The sequence below is a fragment of the Natator depressus genome, chromosome 3, assembly GCF_965152275.1.
Source record: "Natator depressus isolate rNatDep1 chromosome 3, rNatDep2.hap1, whole genome shotgun sequence".
NCBI classification, from domain to species: domain Eukaryota; kingdom Metazoa; phylum Chordata; order Testudines; family Cheloniidae; genus Natator; species Natator depressus.
The window spans coordinates 48,460,518-48,484,373 of record NC_134236.1 but is presented as its reverse complement, the minus strand read 5'-3'; the positions used below and the strand labels follow the sequence as shown (position 1 = coordinate 48,484,373).

Sequence of the window (23,856 nt, the reverse complement as noted above, 5' to 3'; positions counted from 1 at the left end):
GATGATAGAAAACAACTTTTATGAAGTCATTTTAAGGCTGTACTATGTTTTTAGTCCATACTCAAAATACTTACAAATCTATGTATTACTATTTGAGTTATATACAATAAAACGGGGGCTCCTATCCATATTTAGCCATTGTGCCTGTACGGTAGCTAGTTTCTTAAACCAAAATAATTGACTTGCTATAACCTCCCACACTAAAGTAACCAATCAATACTGAAGGATATGGTAAACTAAGCAAGAAAATGTCAAGAGTAGTGGAAACTGAGCTAGTTTTGATATATGACTGCAAAGAGCATCCGAAACCATTAACTTCTGTATTCGTTTAGCACTTAAGAATGGCCAAACTTTTTTGTATGGCTTAAAAAAAAAAAAGTGGTCAGTTTCTGACCTTTTAGGCTTAATTTTAGCTATGAGTGAATTTCTTTGGATGTAGTACAGTATTTACCTCACAAAAATACAAGTTTTTAATGGAAACATTGAAACAACCTTAATGAAAGTGATGCAAGTGGTGTTCTTACTATCTTGTGTTAAACAGACAGATGCTATTATAGAAATGAATAAAAATTAAATAAAATAGCCCACAGATCTTAATTATTTGTATAGTTGGGCAAATGCTGCAAAAAACTTCATGACGATATTGAACGGAAACTACAACAATCACTGTTTTTTCTTTGTTTTCTGTGAATTTTCATACAAGTGAAAATTCTGCAAGAAAACTTTGTAGCAAGTGAGTCTTGCTAATACTATCCAAACAAAAGCCATGCTGGCAACTTGAAATCTCCTTTGACTTCCCTTCACAATACAATTTTTAGTCATCCAGTCAGTGAACAGAAACAATCTAACGTGACTTAGAAGTCCAAACAAACATAACAAACAATGAGTAACAAGGGAATAATTTTATATGTTCACATAAAGTACCCAAACAGCTTTGAATAATGAACAAATTAACAAATTTGTTACAGGAACAAAAATCCAAATTCATTGAATAACTTATTCACTACCAACAGCTCACCCATCTCTAATCATTTGTTAGTCAGGGCTAACCAATTTTGACATTATGACAGAGCAGGTTGTTAGGATTTCAAAAGGGAAATATTTGTCCGTCTTTTTAGTCTGAAACTATATTGCTTTATCACTTTATATTTATATATTTCCTTGGAAATTTCTCATGTTACATGAATGTTATGAGTTCTATAGACATACCTCTAGATAGGTTTGTGTGTTTTGCATGACTATCATCTAACAAAATAATATTTTTATAACCGTCAGTTAATTCTTTGCCAAAGTTAACACTTTAAATTCAAGTAAATTGTTGTAGCAACTCGGCCAAAAATATGTCAAGCTCTCCATAAAACTGTCTGACTTCCCTTGCCGACAGATTTGAAAGAAATTGCAGATAACTGAAGAGAAACTGATTTAGCAGATGGTCAGAAGTGCATGGTGAAGGGATATCTATAATCTCTCTCTCTCTCTCTCTCTCTCAAATTGTACATAAACATATATTTAAAATATTAATATTTTCCCATTGGAAGGATGCTGACCCAGTTCTGCTTCTTTTTCTTTAATATGTGTTGCTTTTCCAAACTAAACACAGCTTGGGTTGGGGAGGTAAGGATTGTGTGTATTGTACAGTACATATTTTCCTCAGAAAACACCAATTCCTAGTGACTAGCTACAGAAGAGGATGAGAGAGGCTGGTGAGGGCTTACTCTCTGAGGAGGATCTTCAGTGAGTATTAAGTCTCTAGTTGGGCTGTGGAGATGCCTTCTTGACTTTCTAGCCACGACACTTCCTTTGTGCTGGTTTTCTTGGGCCTATGGGCTAAGTTTCGCAGAAAAGTGATGATCATTTGAGGTGCAGTCTTGTATTCCCACATAGCTGAGGATGAACAGTTTATGAAGTTCCTGCTAAAGAAAGGCTCCCCCGGGGCTTCAGGAAAACTCTGGCTGCTACCAGACTTGTAATTATTTCCCACACTCTTCCCATAGTATCCTCCTTGTCCTCCTCCCTGCCAGCAAAGGTGGGTCACTGAACTTTAATTTTATGGCAGTTTCATTTTGCTGCTGAGACAGTGAATTAGAATAATACTTTAAGAAAGCATTAAAGAAAGTATTAAGAAAAATGAATGCGATAAAGATGACAAAGGAGAGAATGAATGAGGACAGTTCAAGAGTGTGACCCCACTGGAATTGCTGATATGGAACGTGATGTATTCCCTTTGGCGACACTTGTATACCTTGTCATGCCAATAAAGTTCTTGAGATTGGAGGTGGTGTTAAAAGAGAGACAGGAGAATGAAAGGTTGCAAGATGAAGATGGATGAGGTGTAAATGGGAGGGAGTGAGGAGGTGCTCTTGAAGCCATGCAGGTGGAAGTAGGGAATTGAATACTTCATCCTCCAATTCCCCCCTTATAGCAAAGTAACTTCTTCAATGTCCCCAAACTATTCAGTTCCAGATACAAATCCTTTCATCCTAGCAAAAGAAAATAAGCCCCTTCTACTCCAGTATGTGTGTGTAGGGAGCACAGAGACTGGCTACTGACACTATAGTCATAAATAACATAGTAGCGAGCTTTTAAAAACCACAGGTTAAAGGATGAGGGCTGCCATGACGCATTCAGAGAGACTGAGATCAGAGGATCAGCTAAAAGGGATCAGGAGGAACAATGAATCCTCTTGTTCCGAGTTATATTTATGAGTACTTCATTGCACCTAAAGTTCATATTTTATTGGCTAGGCCATGGGGTTTCCCCATTTGCTCTTCTCTTAAAATAACACCCCTGGCTAAAATTTCCTATAAAACACACAAGTGCTACAGCAGGCAGAACTCGTCAACCCTGACAACAGCTCATTTAGTTTGGGGGTGGGGTGCATGGGGGCAGGAGTTGGTTTGTATTTTGTATTGTATTTTAAGACTTGATTTCTGTGCAGAAATTACTGTAAAATGAGTACAATCGTATTGGTTTTATGGTCCTGTACTTTGGCCAGAGTATTACAGAGAGATCCTTCGGTAGTCAAACCAAGCCAGTTGTTTCCAACCATTTTAAGCAATTGTGCCAGTATACTAGACTATGCTGATGGTATCATCCACTCTGTCTCGTCCTATTTAGTGATGTGTATTGTACCCACAATGATAAGAGTAGAACTTGGAGCGGCCCATCCTCCTTTGCAGATAGGGGCATTGACACAGTGGGGCCGAGCACAAAGGCACATTACTAAAGTAATGAGTGGAAGCCTAGAAAGCTAGTCAGGAAAACCTGAAGTATCAATGCTAGTACATGGTATGCATCCATTGTTGGCAACCAACAAACTAGGGGGAAAAATTCCTCCAGTGCTCCCTTGTACAATATTGAAGGCTGAATCAGACTTTACCAGGATGACCAATAGTATTTTCATCCATATAAATACCTAATATTTAGGGCTAAATTCTCTACTGGTGTACGTGATGTCACCTATAATGTCTAATATTTTACTCATTCATGTCTGCAGAGAATTTGGCCAATGAAGACCCTTTACACGTAGTTTTTTTAAATGAATTAATTTCTTTACCACTATATTATTGTTTTAACACTCGTGTATTTAAACTACAGTAAAAGGAATGAAATTAAAGGAATACCTATTGCAAAGTCCCAATGGCCTACTCAGTTGCGGCACATGAAAACATAAGACTGGTCATACTGGGTCAGATCAATGGACCATCTAGTCCAGTATTCTTTCTTCCAACAGTGGCCAGTGCCAGATGCTTCAGAGGGAATGAACAGAAAAGACAATTATCGAGTGATCCATCCCCTGTTGTCCAGTCCCAGCATCTGGCAGTCAGAGGCACAGGAACATCTGGAGAATGGGATTGCATCCCTGGCCATCTTGGCTAATAGACATTGATGGACCTATCCTCCATGAATGTATCTAATTCTTTTTGAATCCAGTTAGACTTTTGGCCTTCACAACATCCCCTGACAATGAGTTCCACAGGTTGACTGTGCATTGAGTGAAGAAGCACTTCTTTTTGTTTGTTTTAAACCTGCTGCTATTCATGTAATTGAGTGACCCCCCCCTGGTACTTGTACTACGTGAAGGGGTAAATAACACTTGCTTATTCATTTTCTCCACACCCATCATGATTTTATAGACCTCTGTCATATCCCCCTTTAGTCATCACTTTTCCAAGGTGAACAGTCCCAGTCTTTTTAATCTCTCCTCACGAGGAAGCTGTTCCATACCCCTAATCGTTTTTTGTTGCCCTTCTCTGTACCGTTTACCTTTTTTTTTTTTTTTTTTTTTTTGAGAACCAGAACTGCATGCAGTATTCAAGGTGTGGGCATAGTATGTAATGGTTTTATGATATTTACTGTCTTAAAAATAAAGCCTCTTAACCATTTTTTTTATTTGTGAAGGAAATGGTCTTTAATCTGTGAAGTTTTAAAAGGATGGATGTGCGTATATATATCTATATCTATATATATCTCCATCCTTCCATTTTCTCTTTCTTTCTTTCTCTCTTTCTCATTCTTTCTTGGACTGTATTGCTGTAACATGTAGAAGCCCTAGTCATAGACCAGGAGCCCATTCTGCTAGGTGCTATACAAACACAGAACAAAAATGTATGTATTCAGTTGTAAAATACTTTCTTAAAATTATTTTATATACAAGTACAGATATAAGATGTGTGTCAAAAACACATCTGTTCATCTTCCTGATGTGGCCAGAATTGCTAATTAGTAATCTACCACCAGTATAATTTGCCTGGGGAGAAGGCTGAGCTGATTCTTATGTTGTGGTGATATTAATTTCTGTGCTAATAATTTGATAAGGGAAGTCAAGGGACACAATGAGAAATTTTTGGCCTACAGGTTAAGGACAATAAGAAAGAGGTTTTAAAATGCATTAGGAACAAAAAGAATACTGACAAGGGTATTGGTCCATTACTAGATGGAAATGGTAGAATTATCAGTAATAATGTAGAAGAGGCAGAGGTAATTCAATACATATTTCTGTTCTATATTTGGGGGAAAAAACAAACGATGCAGTCTCATCATATGGTGATAACACTCATTCCGCTAGTTTCCCTGGAGGATGTTGAACAGAAGCTTACTAAAGATAGACATTTTTAAATCAGCAGTTCCGGATAACTTGCATACAAGAGTTTTAAAAGAACTAGCTGAGGAGCTAGCTGGATCATTAATATTGATTTTCAATAAGTCTTGGAGGACTATGGAAGTTCCAGAAGACTGGAACAAGGCTAATGTGTCAATTTAAAAGAAAAAGGATAAATGGTATGATCTGTTAATTATAGTCCTGTCGGACTGACATTGATCCTGGGCAAGAAAATGGAGCAGCTGATACAGGATTTGATTAATAATGAAATAAAGGAGGGTAACGTAATGAATGCAGATCAACATGAGTTTATAGAAAATAGTTTGACTGTAACTTGATATCTTTTTTTGATGAGATTACAGGTTTGGTTGATAAAGGAAATAGTGTTCATGTAATATACTTTGCCTTCTGTACGGCATTTGATTTGGTGCCACATGGCACTTATATAAACCAAATTTATATAAAATTAACTAGGAATACATTAAATGGATTAAAAACTGGCTTACTCATTGGTCTGAAAAGGTAACTGTAAACAGGAAATTGTCATTGAGGGGGTCTGTTTCCAGTGGGGTCCTGCAGGGATGGTTCTTGGCCCTACCCTATTTGTCATCTTTAGCAATGACCAGGAAGAAAACGTAAAATCATCATTGACACAAAAATTGGGGGAGTGGTAAATAGTGAAGAGGACAGGTCACTGATTCAGAGCAATCTGAATCACTTGGTAAACTGCGTGGAAGCAAACAGTATGCATTTTAATATGGCTAAATGTACGTGTATACATCTAGGAACAAAGAATATAGGCCATTCTTACAGGATGAGGGACTTTGTCCTGCAAAACAGTGACTCTGAAAAAGATTTGGCGGTTATGGTGGATAATCAGCTGAACATGACCTCCCAGAGTGACTTTCTGGCCAAAAGAGCTAATGCAATCCTAGGATGCATAAACAAGGGAATCTCAAATAGGAAGAGAGAGGTTATTTTACCTGTGTGTATGGCACTGGTGTGAACACTGCTGGAATACTGTGTCCAGTTCTGGTGCCCACAATTCAAGAAGTATTTTGATGAATTAGAGAAGGTTCAGAGAAAAGTCATGAGAATGATTAAAGGATTAGAAAACATGCCTTAAAGTGATAGACTGATCTCCTTGTGTCTAATTTAGCTTAAAAACAGAAGGTTACAGGGTGTCTTGATTACAGTGTATAAGAACCTCAATGTGGAAAAATATTTAATGGGCTCCTGCGTCGAGTAGTGAAAGGTATAACACAAACCAATGGCTGCATGTTGAAGCTAAACAAATTCAGACTGGAAGTAAGGTGTAATTTTTTAACAGTGAGAGTAATTTATTGTTGGAATAATTTACCAACCATTGTGGTGGATTCTCCATGACTGACAATTTTTTTAAACCAAGATTGGATGTTTTTCTAAAAATGCTGGGGAAGTTCTATGGTCTGTGCTATAGGAGGTCAGATTCAATGATCACAGGGGTCCCTTCTTGCCTTAGCATCTATGAATAAAACCAAACCACAGGAAGGGAGGTAGTGGTGACTCTACACAGGGCTTTGCTTTAGATCAGGTGGAGAATGGCACGTGGTCACGCATGATGTAAGGTGCCAAAGGATTATTTGAACCCACTCTGCAAAAGAGGTATGAAATGGGAAAAATGGTAGAGATCCTGAGGATGGATGATGGAACAGCAGGCCCAGCATGCAGCACACCAACAGCAAATGGTTTTGCTGTGATTTATGATGGAAAATAGGAGGCTCAGGCAATTGCCCTGTAGTAAGACTGTTTTGGAACAGATGCTTCAGAGGTTCTTTAACCCAGGGCATCTCCTAGGTTGCCAGCGAGTATTCGTCCTTCTCTGTCCTAGATGAAATAGATTGCCATTCTGAGGTCTAATCAGTCACCCTCAAGTTAGTGGTACTTGGTGTGTGGAACGTGGAAATCTATATGGAGGCTGAATGGCTGGAGAGTCTACCACAGCCACGGTTGCAGCCCAGACCTAAAGGACAGTCAATGGGCTGTCCAAGGAACAACCAGGAAGAAAACCAAAGAGATTCACTTTCCAGACAAAGATGCCCTGCCTCAGTTTCTCCATCTGTAAAATAAGGATGCTTGTATGGAGCTTACATGCCTTGTGAGCTCTAATTCCCTTGGACAACCCTTTCCTTCTCTCCATAAGCACAGAGGGCCAAAGATGTTTCAGAATTGGTCTAGGACTGTGGTTTCACCCAATGGTGGAGGCAGAATTTGGGGGACCAACATAGGTTTGAGCTCCCTGTTCGTCCAGTGGAGGTAGACATGGTGGATCTGCAACTACATAAATCCCGTGGCCTCTGTCCCCCACATACCCTATTTTTAATGTGGCTGTGCACTTTGTATAGGATTTAGCTCTTGAGAGCTTTGTAGCCCCTTGTGCTTGTACTGTGCATTCTTCCTGGGGATTTCAAAGTGTCCTTGTTCTAGAAGGAGATGTCAGTGGATTGCTGTGAATCATAATCTTCAGGATGTATTTATAAAGACAGACAGTCATGTAGATGAAACAAAGAATTATTAAGACTAAAGCAGTAAAAGCTGCCTAACTCACTCAGGTATTGTGAGACTAGCCTAGTTTATGACTGTAAGGTATAAAATTGTGCAAACTTACTATGAAATGTCTCTACATCATAAAGATAAAACACAAAGCACATAAGTCTCTCTAGTTTAATACACTGGGGTTGTTATTTTTCCTTTTTTAAAAAGTCCTTAAATTATACTATTTTTCCCCTCATCAATACTGTGCAGCCTTAGCAGCACTGACCTTTCCAGGCTGCCTGTTTGGACCACGGTTTATCAGATGACCATTTGACCCCTTTGTTAATTGTGCTTAATTGCATCCTGTTGCAACATTTTGAAATAAGGATGAGAGTTCATGGATCTGCTCCCAGGAGTTGAGGACTAATAATAGCATTTGAGCCTGGTGCTGTGAGATGCTGAGTTACCTCCCATTTAGTTCAGTGGGAGTTGAGGGTTGCTTAGTAGCTTGCAAGATAAGTCCTTTAAACTCTTATATTTCACAAGTAGGTTCCCAGTTACTTGTAAGAAGAGCAGTGCTGATAAGGACCTGGAGCTTTCCCAAAGGCCTCAATGCTGCATTGAGGAGCATAGGTCCCTTGTATCAGCTCCATTAATTGGAGTTTGAAGAAGATAACCTGGGATCTGTGCCTCTGTTCCCATGAGAGAGCTTACTCTGTCTTTCCAGAATTTCTCCCGTTTACTTCTCTAATGCTGCCATTTCTCCTGAGCTGACTGTGAGTCTCATGAAGTTTGGTGGTCTTCTTGGAGTCCAAGACTTACGTGAGAATCTCAGCTTTCATATTTTTTTTCTTAATGAAGTTTCTAATCCTATGGTTGCAAAAAAAAAAAAAAAAAAGTGGCCTTTAAATGTTCAAAAAGCAGAAGACAAGTAAAAAGAACCCAAACTTTATTTTTTTAAAATGCATGATTTTTAAACCAGTCCCATGATTTGTGTGTGTGAGGGTGTCTGTCTAATGAATTTTGAACACTAGGGTTGAAGATACTGCTTCAGTCCCCCAGAGGGCGGAGATTTCCATGTGCCCTTTCACTGTGCAGCAAAGATGGGAGAGGCTCCCAACAAATAGCATTGCTATTGTTTTGTTGTTCAGATCTCACAAGGAAGTTCTCAGTGTGCTTCATGTCTGAAAACAGATGAAGAAAAGAAGCAATAAAATTTAAAAACAAAATCCTCAGCTGGTGTAAAATAATTCACCTCTATTAACTTCATTTGAGCAATGCTGATTAACACCAACTGAGGATCTGGGCCCAAGATTTTAAGAAGCACAATATGGAAGAGTATGTTATCAAATGATGATTAAAAACAGAGATAATTAACCTCTTAAGTGTTTTGTGAAGAATTAACTATGGTTGTGGAGGATTGTAGAAGAAGTCCAGTTACACAATGTTTGCCATGTAGTAGTTGGAATTTAGAAATTGTTTGACTCTGGATTGTAAGAACCTAGGTGGATCTGGCACCTACTCATGAACCTGGCTCTGAAAAGAAAAGTGTTCTTGAAATAAATACTAAGTTTTAGAGGTAGCACAGGCAAAACCTGCAGGTTAGATTTCTATGTTCACATTTACTTATGGAAGATGCTATCCTTCTTTCAAGGTGCTTAGTTATGATCCTGTTTGGTTTAAAAACCAACTCCAACAAGCTGAATATTGCAGTAGTCTAATCAAAAGGAAATAAAGACATGAACAAGCTTCATGGTCTCAGACAAAAATAAATATAATTGAAATAATAGAATATGATGTGATGACTTAAAGGAAACACTGCCTGTATTCTGGTGAACTTTGTGAGGGATGTTTATTGTAAGACAAGATAGTAATGTTTATCAGCATGATTCACTTTTAGGTGGCACATCAGAATATAGCCATTTCCTCTGTTTAATGCCTGCAGTGTGCACTTCAGATATTTCCTATCATAGCTCATTATGTGTGCTTGTGTTCCCTTATAACCACCTTGAAGCCTTCCAGCAATACATTTTCAATTCCCCTTTTGCATTCTGGAATCGTGTTTAGTGAGGCTCCGTAGCATACACTATCATGTGGATAGAGACATAAAAAATCCAGAGTGTAGCCCATGTTACAGAGTGAACAGACGACAGGGATTTTGTGTGTTGTTCTTTTGTGTGTCACAATTATGGCACTGACTTAAATATATGAGAATAATATTACCCTTCCCCCTCCAACTTAAATTCTGAAACTGAAGACCAGATTTTTCAAATGGATATATACCAAAGGGCATGCCCACGTTTTCCAGCTTAATACAGATGTGCAAATACCATAAAGTGTACATACGATGGGGAGTTGTGCACATATGCTAGACCAGACTAGTGTGCAAGCATCTGATGATTTGAATACTAGACTCTATAATACAATTTCCTAAAAGGGGATTTCGAGCGCTATATGTTTGTCCTGTGTTTACATCACCACTTGCTGCAGTATGTGAAAGAAGCCTGCTTTGTTAACATGGCATGAACATCCCTTTGGACTAGTGGGATATATTATGGCCAGCTCCAACCAAATTGTTCCAGCTTGCCTTCAATGTATTGTCAAGAACATGAAAGCAAGGTAGCCCCAAAAGGTAGGGTACAATCATGGGCTGGCCAACTGATAGGGCTATTTTTCTATTAAATGTAATTTGGAACCATCATCAGAGATTACGCCAGTAGTTATTTTTAGTCCTAGGAGAAACAAGAGCATAGTATAAACCGCAGTCAAGAAAAAGGTAGATCCTACACTGTGTTGTGAATGTCAAATTTTCCTCATTGTCCTGGCTCAATTTATCAAACACAAGTATCTGTCTCTTAAGTTTAAGCTCCGCTGACAGCCAAGCAGCTGGAGTTGTAGCACATAAAATACATCTTGAGATTGGGTTAATTATTCCAGAGATGAATTATATTGATGTATGACTCTGCAATCAACGTGGGCATTCTGATTGTCTCGCACTCCTAGTAATCCAAACAATAGACAGCTACATGCTAGGTTCAGGGTAGGCATCCATTGTGGTTCTATCCATGGCTAAATTGAGTTCTTCACAGGCAGACAAACTGGCATCAGCCATATGCTGCTACTACAACAGAGGCAGGGAAGAAATTTGGGTGGGCTTTCAATATGCTCCTTGACTTGCAGCACCTGGAGCACTTTGGTAATGGGGAGCAAGATAGATCCAGAGTCATGCAACCTTCCCCAAATCCAATGCCTCTCTTTTTTAACCTGGTGATAAATGTAAGGTACTGTACATTGGGAAAGAATTGTTCAAAGTGTTCATGCAGATTGGTGAGTTCTGAATTCACTTTGATCGTTCAGGAAAGAGTTCTGGGTTTCATTGTGGACAGTTCAACAAAGGTGCCCAATGTGAAAAATGTTAGGGTGCAAAAGAAATGTTTTTGTTGTTCTCATCCTATCATTTGGCCAGGAATAAATCATGATCCAAACACACAGTGAAGCAAATACTATAGTTCTGATTACGATTACAAGCATGTCCGGTGTAAGGATCAGTAAGGGTAAATGTCCTTTTGCACGTTGCAGATTTTTGGTATGCTTTAACTAAACTACTTCCTTGTAGTTTTACATAATCAATAAAGTGACATTGTTACATAAGTTGCAGAACTAGAACACGGAAGGCATAAAATATATAGGGTGGTTTAAATCCACTGGTGTAAATCGGTGTAGCTTCACTGATTTCAGTGGAGGTACACATATTTATAATAGGTCAGGATATGGCCCAAAATATGTTGTTTATGCAAACTTCAGTGTATTTACAATGTCTCACTAAGAAAATATTGAATGTGTCAAAGTAATTCTAAAGTGATCATCTATAATACGCTTTTTTCTGTTTTCTCTAAATGTATGTTCTGGGCATTTTAAATTTTATTTATTTATGCATTCATTTATGATCGTTGTTACAGCTGGCTTGATTTTGTTTCGTGTTTAGTCAAAGCTGAAATGCAGCATTCTAAAATGAAATAGCAGGAGGTTCACTGTTCAGCACGGTTAATAGTAATCGCAGCATAGAGTTGCCTATTCAGCCAATGAGTATTTGAAGGGTTAAACTTTAATTACTGGTTTTCTTATCCAGAAATTGTTTCCCTGCTTTATTTCTTATTTCATGTAAAATGTGATTCACTGATCATTCTAGATCAAATTGGTAGTGTGGGTAATGTTAAAACATCAGTAACCCACTAAAAGGAGGTAAACTTTAAAGAGTAATACTACACTGATTCATACCTTATTAGGGCAAGTTGATCATGAAGTAAGAAGGTAGAGCTCACATGGAAGCCTCTGCTGAACAGGACAGTGTTAAACATTGCATGAAGTTTGTCAGAAAATGCATAAGTGGTCAAATAACTTGCCGTGATTCTGTGGATGGGGGGGATATAGTGAGAGAAGTAACTAATAGGAGGCGAGACAATCAATGTGCTTTAGCTTCTATACTCCTGACAGTTGCCTTATGGTCCTACATTCCCCTTCAGCCTTCTCACAAGTTACACTCCATCTTCAGATTCTTTGACTGTTAAATCAGTTATAACGTCCACCCATTTTCTGACCAACTTTCCCCCGATGTATAAATTGAGTTACTGTTCAAACTCTGTGGAACCAAAAAACAAGCGACTTGAATGAGATTGCACTAGGTGTAGGTTACGGCAGAATTTGGTGCTGAAAGTTTCAAGAATGAGGAAAAAGAAGTGTGTGTGTGTGTGTGTGTGTGTATTCCTTCGATTCCTGCATGTACTGTAGACGTAGCTCAGGAATCTGGATTTGAAATATAACCTGACACGTTCAATAGCAATAAAAGTTTCAGAGCTCTCATTGTGTACAGCTAGTTCTCAAGCAGTTTTTTTCCCCCTGTGGTTCACTAATCTGCAGGCTGTGTTGGCCTGACATCCTGACCTTTAGGTTTGGAAAGAAACCTGGCTATAATTGTTACCTTTCATTGCAACCATTTGGTATGGGAGAAAACTAGAGCTAAATATTAAGAAAAATAATAGATTACTGACACACCATATCAATATGTACTTGATTTTTCTAAACCATAGCCATCAGAATAGTTGACTTAACTGAAAAAGCAGAGAAAATTAATATCCTTGCTCATGGTGTTCAGATGAATTATCTTAGATGCCTTCCTTAATAAAGGGCTGTATAGTAAAAACTAGTCTCCTAACAGGACATGAAATAAATGTGGAAAATTTGACTTCCTGCTTGAAATGGGAGCTCTAATGTATTCTGATCTAGACCTACATGATACTTTATTCATTTCTGAAAGACTTATTTTCCTTAGTGAAATGGTAATGCCAGTCCAATATCTAATGGGCACACTATTTTGAGTGAGGTTATCGGTGTCTAGCATGCTTATGTAATAAATGTTGTCATATCATTTAAAGTGATGGATTGAAATAAAGGGTCCTTATTTGTTTCTCACAAGAAAAACTGTTTGGTCCAGATTCTTCCCTCAGTTGTGTCATTTTGTGACACCTCAGCAGCAGTCCTGAAACTGTCTCAGCTGCCTATGGGAGGATTAATTCCCCCAGCAAAGCTAGAACTGCCGTTAGTGGCACAGAACCAAAGTGACAGATCCCGTGCTAGCCCAGCCTCTACCAAGCGACATGGCTGGGGGAAAGAGAGCATAGCCTCAAGCGGCTCTAATTTAAGCTGGGGACTGGACTGGTACACAGCTGGCCTAGGATTAGTGAAGTGCAGAGATTGTTATGCTGTGTGTTTCAGCCAAACATCAGGGCTACAGGATTCAGTGGAAGTTTTGTCTCCAAAGGTTCAAGCCTTGAATACAATGGAAACAAGAAATAATGGAAATTACTTTCAGTTCATTCTGATTTTTGTTGCGGTGATGATGATAATAATACTTAGCTTTTCACAGTGCTTTTCACTTCCCAAACCCTGTTCCAGTAGGAACTAGACTCCGTATTTTCTGCTATTCCTTATCCATACTGTTGCACTGGCAAGGTTCAAACTAGCTTAGGGAAGATGAAGCGTTTTTCCACTTACAATATCAATAACTGAAAACCTTCCAGAATTTAATAAATTTTGGGTCAGCTGTAGTGTAATACTTGTTTTGACTTGTAAAGGAAGTGCATGTGACTTGGAAGGCATAAATGGAATGAATACCATATGTTTACAAATTAGCTTTTCACCAAAACAGTTAATGTAGTGAGACTGGTTATTTCTTCAAAATGTATATTTACTTCAGGGATATTTTAGCCTATGTAAAGTGAATGGAAGATGCTGCTGGTAGAACGTACTGGTAGCTTACTTGTGATAAGATCCAGTTGTGCCTTTTTGCACTGATGCACGTTGGAGTCTGTGCAGGAGAGGGGCACTGGTAGACACTGTGATGTTGTCCCTTGGAGCTCTTGGAAGTATTGCAGAGAGAGGGAACTCTGGGGAAGACAAGTCTGGGAGAATATTCTGATGACTTTAACTGCTCAGGCTTTGCGTCTTAAAGGAATTAAAAGGAGGAGTAAATAGATTTTACTACAAACCCTTCTACACTTCACTTTCTTTCACACACACAATTTTCTTTTTCTCCTGGTTGCAGAATTGGTGTCTGCCATTTATTAAAGTTGATTATGTCACATGGATGTTTTGAGAGGAATGTCACAAAGACCCAGCTAACCAATAGCTAGGACTTTTGCAAATTCATATTTGGCTAACCCATAAAAACCCTTTTGTTCTCAAAAGTAAAAAACGCTGTGGTGTTACAGCAGTTCTTGGCAAAGATTTAAGAGCAAAGTGCTTGGGAGAGATCCTTTAATACTAAGAATTCATGGCTTTTACAAGATACTGAATACTGCAGTAAATTATTTACAAAAATTCTATGAATGATAAGTAATTAAAACTAATCTATCCTTGTAAGAAGTGAACAAAGTGCAGTTTTGTTGCAGTACCCTTGATTGATTTAACCATAGTTGTTCCCTTCCTCTCTAAGGTTCTGATCCAGTCTACTGCAGTGAATGAAAGCCTTTCCATAAATTCCACCGCTGCTTTGGGTCAGGTTCTAATTCATATATTTCAGTAATTCTGAGTAATTACTAAAGAGGTATTATCAAATGACTGGATTCAATAAACATTAGTCAGCTAATTTTTTTTAATTGAAACTGGCATGATCTGCACAGCATTTTGTCAAACAGTTCATAGAACGTATCTTTTAGTTCAGTTGAGGACAACTGGGCAAATTCTGCTCAGCTGAGCTGGTAAACAAATAACCTCCTTGGCTTCAGTGTAATGACTCTGGACTTACGTAAATTAGTGTCACTTGCAGCAGAATTTGACCCATCAGATTGCATGTTTTGTAATTTAATAAAAAAGACCATTATATGTAAAATCTATTTATATTACACTTTCAAAACCACATCTGGAGACCTACAATTAACTTAAATAAAACCAGGGCAGTAATAACAAATGCCGCATCATTTAAATATATAGTTCTTCAATAAAAGTACTCTTCAAAGACCAAAAGTGCTGCAATGAAAATTTAACTTACTGCAGACTTACACTCCTTGATCAAGTAAAATTCTCATTGATTTTGGTTGTGGTTTTATCTGAGTAGGGAGTGCAGAATTTGGCTCCTAGTGTTCTGTCACAGTAAGCCTTATAGTATTTAAACTGTAACTGTTATGCTGTTTGTTTTCTGGTAAAAGATGTTTTTATCACTTTAGTTGTTCAAATATTTTTCGCTGCAGTTCAATTTGAAGGTTCTGTTCAACCAAAAAAAATCCCTGGATCTTCTAGAAGACCGTGGGCCTTATCCGAAGGCCATTGAGGTCAATGAAAATACTTTGGATTGGGTCCTTCATTTTTAGGGCTTCCAGAGTACAGCAGAGAAATCTATATATATTTTTAATTAAGCCTATTTCTAGCTTGTAAAATTTGGACTCCTTGCTTTCCACACTGTGCAAGCCTGTACAAAGATACACCACTTTAAAATACAGTTTGTAGGTGTTAGCTTGGTCTCCTCATGCGCTTGAAGTGTAGAACATGAATGGGGGGGTCTGAATATGGCTCTTAATTTTTCTTCAATGCATTAAATTAAAATATTTGCTTATGGGAAAACAATGGTTTTATCTTTCACCCTGCTCTAGATTAGACCACTTCTGCTATCTGCATACCTTCACTAAGTTTCTCAGTTTGTTGTGATTTTGTTTGTTATATAAAATGTAGCCATAGGAGGTAAGAATAGATTTCTAGTCATTTGAATTTTTGGAGAGAAGAGCAAGAATGCTGTAAATAGCTGTTTGATGTCTGTCTTTTCACAGTAGCACAATAGCTAATTCCTGGGGCCTCTGACCTTTTAGTGTCCTGTAACAAAGTATTTGCATTAATCTGTTGCTTATCTGTCACCTACCACATTTGATATTTCCAGCCTCTGCTTTCAATTATCAGTCATTAGAGGTAGGACTGGGTAACTTCAGGAGAAAACTCCTGGAATCTTTGGCCTGTTTTGTCAGATAACCACAAGTATTTACTGTAGATAAACTATCATTTCATTGTATTCAAGATGTAAACGAGTGTAGTTTGTAGTATATCAGCTTACCGTAACCTCTCTCACCTTGAGGTAGTTAAAACTGACTAGTTTATTTTAGTGCTTGAGCAAAGAATTCAAACAGTGAAATTTAGTGAGATTAGGATAAGTGACCTGTTACAGTCACATGATCTATAAGCCCCACCAGTTTTGCCAGTGCAAGTATATTTAACAGTGAAACAGTGACAATAAGCTAAGTAGTAAAATATCACAGCTTTAATATGTGTAAGTATAATGTGTAGAAAAAAACTTTGTGATCATGCAGGACTTCAATTTCAGTGACATGTGTTGGAGGTCTCATGGTACAAAACCCTCCTCGGAATTTCTAAACAATATCAATGAGAATTTCTTAACTCAAAAAGTGTTGCAGCCAACATGGAGGAATTATCTGTTCAAATTCTCTGTTCGACCTTGTCTTTAAAAAAGGAAGTAATCAGAGAACAAAAAATAAATGATCGTTTCGATAGAAGTGATCATGACTTGATCACATTTATAACACGCAACCAGAGTAAAGTCCAGACTAGTAACATATACACGTGGTGCTTTAATTGGGCCAATTTCACAAAGCTAAAAACAATTTTGAGGCAGATCAACTGGGAGGAAGAATTTAATCAGAACATTGTGAATTATAATTGGGAATCATTTTAAGACCACCTTATTAAATGCCAAAAACCACAATCCCCCATTCGGGAGAGGCTGTACTGCTTAAGAAACAGATCTGGTCTACAGGGGAACTGAAGGCAGCTATTAAAAGTAATGTAATATATAAAATAAATGGAAGAAAGGGGAAGTTGATAGTAATGAATATAAATCAGAAGTTATCAATTTTCTACAATTCCTAACGGAAGCAAAGGGACATAAGAAATCTATGCTCAGCACAGTTAAGGGCTATAAAATGCAGGTTTTTTTAAAAAAGAGGATAGGGAACAAAAAGAATCCTGAAAATGGGTATTGATACATTATTAGATGGAAATGGTAGAATTATCAATAATAATGCAGAAAAAGCAGAAGTGTTCAGTAAATATTGATGTTCCATATTTGCGGAAAAAACAGATGATATTGTCTGATCAGATGGTGATAACAGTCTTTCCATTCCTCTAGTATCTTTAAAGGATGTTAAACAGAAGCTACGAAAGTTAGACATTGTTAAATCAGCAGGTCCAGACAACTTGCACACAAGAATTTTTAAAGAGATAACTGAGGAACTAACTGGACTGTTAATGTGGATTTTCAATAAGTCTTGGAGCACTGTGGAAATTCCAGAAGAGTAGAACAAACCTTATAACCTGGGTAGTTATAGGCCTGTCAGTGTGACATAGAATCCGGGCAAGATAATGAAGTAGCTGTTATGGAACTTGATTAATAAAAAAGCAAGGAGGGTAATGTAATGAATGCAAATCAACATGGGTTTCTGGAAAATAGATTCTGTCATACTAACTTGATATAGAAGTAACATGGCACATATTAAATGGATTAAAATCTGGCTAATGGATAAATCTCAAAATGTAAAAATGTAATATGTAAATTGGAAATTGTCATTGAGCAGGTTTGTTTCCAGTGAGGTCCTGCAGGGATAGTTTATTGACTCCATTCTATTCAACATTTTCATCAGTGACCTAGAAGAAAACATAATATCATCACTGTTAGTTTGCAGATCGGGTGGGGGTGGTAAATAATGAAGAGGTCAGGTCACTGATTCAGAGCAATCTGGATCACTTGGTAAACTGGGCGCAAGCAAATTATATTTGTTTTAATATGACTAAATATAAATGTATACTCTAGGAACAAAGAATGTAGACAATGCAAATTCTCTGCATCTATTTCAATGGAGCTGCCTCAGTTTACTCCAGCAGAAAAATTAACCCAATATTTTCTCTTGAGATCAATGGTGATCCGTTTTATAAAGCAACTCTTAGATGTGGCTTTTTTTTTTTTTTTTTTTTTTTGTAATTTATTTTAGTATGAATGCATTGTGACACTGAATGTTTCATTGGCCATATTGATGGCTGGCAAGAAAATGCTCTTTGCCATTTACTCAGTCATTTCTTGTTAATATCCCCCTGAGCTGGTGGTGAACCAGTGCCCCAATGTAATATTAAACATGTATGTTGGAGGTTCTGTTTTTAAGATGAGACTTGAAACCTAGGTCCTGGGCAATTGTAACAACTTAAGATTTCCCTTTTATAATACCGTTTGCTCTGATGTTCTAGTCAGATTCCAGTTTGAGTAATTATATTCCATTTATTTAAGTTCCCCTTGCAATTTCAAATGGTTAAGATATATTTTCCTCACTTCCTGTTGTTAGCTGTTGCATAGTATTGCTGTACTGTATTCCATTAAACAGCTGTTGTGATCCATCCCTGCGATGGCTGCCTTTCAGCTAGTGAATTGGTGAGTGTATGTATATGATAGAGAATTGGAGTAGTAAATATTTAAGGTTGCTTAAGTGTTTCCTTTATAAGAACCTGTTTTTCAGAGTCTCATAACTTTCAGAAACTTCTGCCTCCTAAAATCTTTTTGTCATGGGACCAGATCCTGGATGAAACCATGGCTCCCTTTGTGCTACTTCAGCATGCAAAAGGACCCGAAAGCTTCCCCGAATGGACAGAAAAGGATTTCCTTGGCAGAAGGGAATCCCTTACCAGTATAGAGTTAATGTAGGGGTGTGGGGTTTGTCTTTATACAGATTCTATTGTATTATCTTCTCTACTAAGAAGTTTTATTTCAATGGATTATATGGACTCTCTTAGAAAGAATGTTACTCCCCCACTTCTATGACCTAATCTGCCCTTCTTTATAGTTCATAGATAACTATTATTATATCACATTGTTTGGGTTTTTTTTAAATTCCATTATGTGTCAGTAATGCCTATTTCAAAATCTTATTTGATTGCTAGGCATTCTAGTTCACCTATGTTTGCTTTTAAGTTTCTCATGTTGGTATACTGAAATCTACAGTGTGAAATCCCAACCCCCTTGAAGTTAATGGAAGTTTATCCGTTGACTTCAATAGAGCCAGGATTTCACCTATGGCTTTTATTTTTATTCTGTTCTTTATTTGGACAATCAGTTATTTTTCTGGCATTTACCTCTGTTTTTTCAATTTGTCTGAATGTAATTTCAGTCCTGTTCAATTGAAGATCAGGACTAAAAGAATGCACTAGAACAACAGAGGGGTGTGTGTGTGTGTGTGTTCTCCATATTGCAACAGTGCCTTTTCTTTGAAATAATATAAATAGATAAGTAAAATATGTGTTGGCCCTATTTAATATATTTAATTGTGTTTAACTCAACAGCAAATGATAAGTATTCTTTCAGCAGTTGTGTGTGCTTCTAGGAGAATACTATCAATGCTGTAATACGGTGTGTTGTAAATACTGATCCTATTTGTGTCTGAGTTATACCATTGGGGATACTTACTGTTTCCATACAAATGTTGTTAATTTGAATTTACTGCAAAGTAGACAGACATGAAAACCAGACCAGTAATTCTGGGATTTGAAATCCCCATTTGGGGCCTAATTCTGCAACCTTTACTCACAGTGAGTAGCATTTACCCACATGAGAACTCCCACTGAACTCCTTCAATAAGTACTAATCAGAGGGTTGTAGAATTGGGCCCTGGATTAATTCTACTTTTAAAATATTTTAAAAATGAAAACTCTTGGCACATTCTGCTCCCAAGTAGTCTTTAAATGTTCAATTATGACATTCATAATTTATAGCAAGATCTTCACTGTATTTAAAAAAAAAAAAAAAAAAGCATCCCTGAACAATTCATTGTGATTGCATGTGCTAACTCATGTTGTACTCTGTATCAGTAATGAAAGACTTTAGTGTGTATTTTTTTAGACTTTTTGTTGAGGCACAGTTACAATAAAATGTTAACATACTACATCATACATTACTTACTACTTATTTAGGATCAGGTTAATATTCCAAGAACCTGGCTAAAGATTCTAGCTTGTTGGTTGGGGTGTCCACCTCCTTTGAGTGTGCTAAAAAAGTTGACAACATTTCTAAATTCTGATGCTCTTTTTAACACTTCTCTTGTGTATGTACTTGGTGTGAATGCTTTTATATATTTTTCTATACTGTAATTCCATTGAAAGAGTCCATTTTTCCATGAATGTGCAATACAAAGTGTAGCTGCGAACAATAAAACAGAAATTGATTTGTCGTCCTGTTTAAAATATAGATCCTTTATTGGAGCATTAAGTAAGCCGATCAGGGGATCTCATTTCTTTAAAAACTGGTCTGATACCAATATATATCTTGCTGTTTAGGAGCTAGTGATGGAGGTATTAAATAGACTGTATCCTGTTTCTCTTCAGTGGCAGCCCATTTATCTTTGGCTGCAGAGCGGGTAGTTTACATGCTTCTGCCTCTTTTCTGTCTTGACTTTGTCTTACATGGAACAAAATCTCAGATCCTTAAAGTCAAAATGTGCGTTTGGGCTAACTAACTCCTTGAGTTTGTTTAGAGAGGAGTTTTATGGTCCTTTGTCCGTCAAGAGAAATTTCATCTTCACTGAAGTAAAGATAATACTTTCTTATAGATAATATAGTCTGTGCAGTATGTTAGACTGACAAAGCAAAACTTGTCAACAGATCTTCACATTTAAAGAATTCTATATTAATGAAATCCATTTCCAGTTATGCTTTAAAAGACTAAATAATAGGTGCATACTTAGGGACTGGCATTGAGAGTTGACAGAGGTGCTTTAAATACAGTTCTGAAAGTAATTTCAACGTTTTTGGAAGGACAACTTTTACGTCTGTGTCCTTAACTACGCACTTCAAAACCTAGCCCTATTTTCCTTTCCTTTCCCTTTTTAACGTAGAGTGCTTCCGGGCCAAAATTGTTACTCTCCTGGATCAGTGGAATGAAAATAGTAGATCTGAAAGTAGGAGAAGGGGTTGTGTGGGAAAAGAATGTAGTGGGGCTTAGTGAGACTCAGTTTGTCAGCTCATCCCAGCCGAACTCAAGCTCTGAACCCTTTGGACTTCTCCCATCACTAGTAGACACGCGCTAACTCTTGATGAGACAGATGAATGGATCTGAATTCTTGACTCTGGACTTGCCAAATCTAGTAAGGTACAGAACTCTAATGCAGTTGGGGATCTACCACTGATTACCCCATAGGCATAAAAGTGATGGGTGATCTTGTTTTTCATACATGTAAAATCACATTGAGTAATTATGTGGGCTTCTTTGATGCATCAAAACAAATATTCTGCAAAGACGTCCTCTCATACTACTGGGCCAGAACCTCAGCTAGTGTAAATTAGCATAGTTCTGGTGATATTAATGGAGTTGTGCTGATTTACCTCAGCTGAAGATCTGGCCCTCTGTTCTTAAAATACTGTGGGATCCTGATTAACTAGTTATGAGGATAGATTTTTAGCTCCTGGTGGACCTTTGCTGCAATAAAAGAAGCACTGGAAACTGTACATAAACAAAAACATAGCAGAGAATTAATATATATGTGTGGAGAGGACTTTTACTAGGAGTGTTGCTTCAATGTGCAGTTTGGGAGCCGGAACCACTTAGCTCTGACTTGTGGTTCTCTTACTCATACCACTGAAAGAGGACACTTTTATGCCATAAGATGACAGCATGTGTTAATTTATATGATGTAGTTTCTTCTTAAATATGTAGCAATTACGGTGCACTTAACACTGTTCCAGAATTTATTGCCTCAGACAGAAGTAGTCAGCTTTCCCTGTTTTCTTTCCCGATTATTACCTACAGTCATGTACGCCAAGATCATTTGTGTGTCTCAAATAATTTTTGCTGTACATGTAACTAAACCCAAGTATCAAATCCTTCTGCAACTTTCATTTTATCCATATTTTTAGTTGCTTTACACCATGACTACTTTCAGTTTTCTTGATATTCTTTCCACTCTGACTTCTGGAATTTGTATAAAACCACAGAGGGTTTTTCCTCTTGAACTGAAGACCATTTGGCTTGTGGAGTTTCCTTTAACTGGAAATATGTCTGGATTTGTGGCTGTATTATTTGCACAGTTTTATATCCTCCAGTTTGTTGGGATTTTTTTTAAACATAGTAAATGCACAGTTAATGATTGGATTGGTATATTCATTTCACTCCTTTAATTTAATTTAATTTTTTTTTTCATAGTTGAAAGAGACAAGGACTTTTCTCATCAAAGAAGGCACTACAAAGAATTTCGATTTGACTTGACTCAAATCCCACATGGAGAAGCAGTGACAGCAGCTGAATTCCGGATTTACAAGGACCGAAGCTACAGTCGGTTTGAGAATGAAACAATTAAGATTAGCATATATCAGATCATCAAGGAATACCCGAACAGGTACTATTTATTTAAAAAGAAAAAGAAAAAAAGTCCTCATATTAGCATTCTCTCAAATGGAGAAGTGATAACTGGATATCTTTCACAAATTCATCTGCATCTAAACATCTGCAAGATATTGTCACCATCAGTTAATTTAAGAGGCTGTTAATTCCTGGGAAACAACAGAAATTCAGCTACAAAAAAATCTTGTACAAAATGTTTCCATTGTTGGCAGAGTTTTTCCAGCCTGACTACCTAATCTGTGCACACATACATGCTCTCCATGTTTCTGTGTGCAGATGGGTTAAGTTAACTCTTCTGGATGAGGAAATGTCAGAATTGCATGCCCAATTTAAGTGGCCAATGTTAAAAAAGTTAACCTTCATTGAAATATGGATTCCACAAGCCAAGTTTCATTTAACTACTGTATACTGTACAGTTCAGCTTTATTTATTTTTGTCATAGCAAGAGCTGTATTGATTTTTTTTAAAATGTTATTTATTGTTTAAATACTGCCAAGGGCTGCTATGTGTGTCTGTGAGTGAGTTAGGCAGTGTAGTTATGGCCGTGTCAGTCCCAGGATATTAGAGAGACAAGGTGGGTGTGGTAATATCTTTTACTGGGCCAGCTTCTGTTGGTGAGAGAGAGAGAGATACACATTTTGCTCCATGGGATTACCATATGTTAAAGTTTAATGCAAATAAAGCATTTTAGGAGCTCAGCACCCAGAAGTGCTCATTTAAACCTAGCAGCAAGCCCAATCCTGGGTTCTCCCTTTCCTACTGCTAACCCTGAAAATAGTCCTTCAAAATAATGTAGAGAATCTCCTGCTTAAATATGTGGGTCCAAATAGTCAAAAGATCTCAGAACTTGGCTTCCATGGAAATTCTTCCTTTTGAGAATCTGGCCACTTCTTTAGATGCCTACATGGGAACAGCTGGATACTAAGCCGTTTTGAAAATCTGGTCCTACATTATTTTAGCAGGAGACTTCATACATCACCCGAAAGGGATATTTTCAGGGTTAGTAGCAGGGAAAGGGAAATGAAAACCCAAAATTGGGTTTCATTTTACAAAACAAAGGAATATTGTTAAAATGAGAATCTTACTCAGAATATTACTCACCACAGAAAATGGTCACCTGTACCCAGAATGTTGCCTCTATAGATCTGCAGAGCAGGAGCTGATTTCCTGGGCATGCATGTTGCAAAACAATTCAAAAGAACTGTGACAACAGGTTCTAAAAAGGTACTGTAAGGAAGAGGAGAACATGAGGGCACATCGATATCTTTAAATAGATATAAATTAAGGTGTGAATAAAACAGGGTTTTCAAAT

At 37.5% G+C, this 23,856-nt stretch overlaps 1 protein-coding gene across 1 annotated transcript in view; it reads left to right on the top strand.

Annotated features, from left to right (window-relative positions):
* The window catches only part of BMP5 (bone morphogenetic protein 5), a 74,723-nt gene that overhangs the window by 5,420 nt on the left and 45,447 nt on the right, over positions 1-23,856 (top strand). Inside the window, exon 2 of the mRNA XM_074947846.1 lies at positions 22,347-22,539. Coding sequence (XP_074803947.1) covers positions 22,347-22,539 — 193 coding nt within the window. The remainder of the gene's footprint in view (positions 1-22,346; positions 22,540-23,856) is intronic.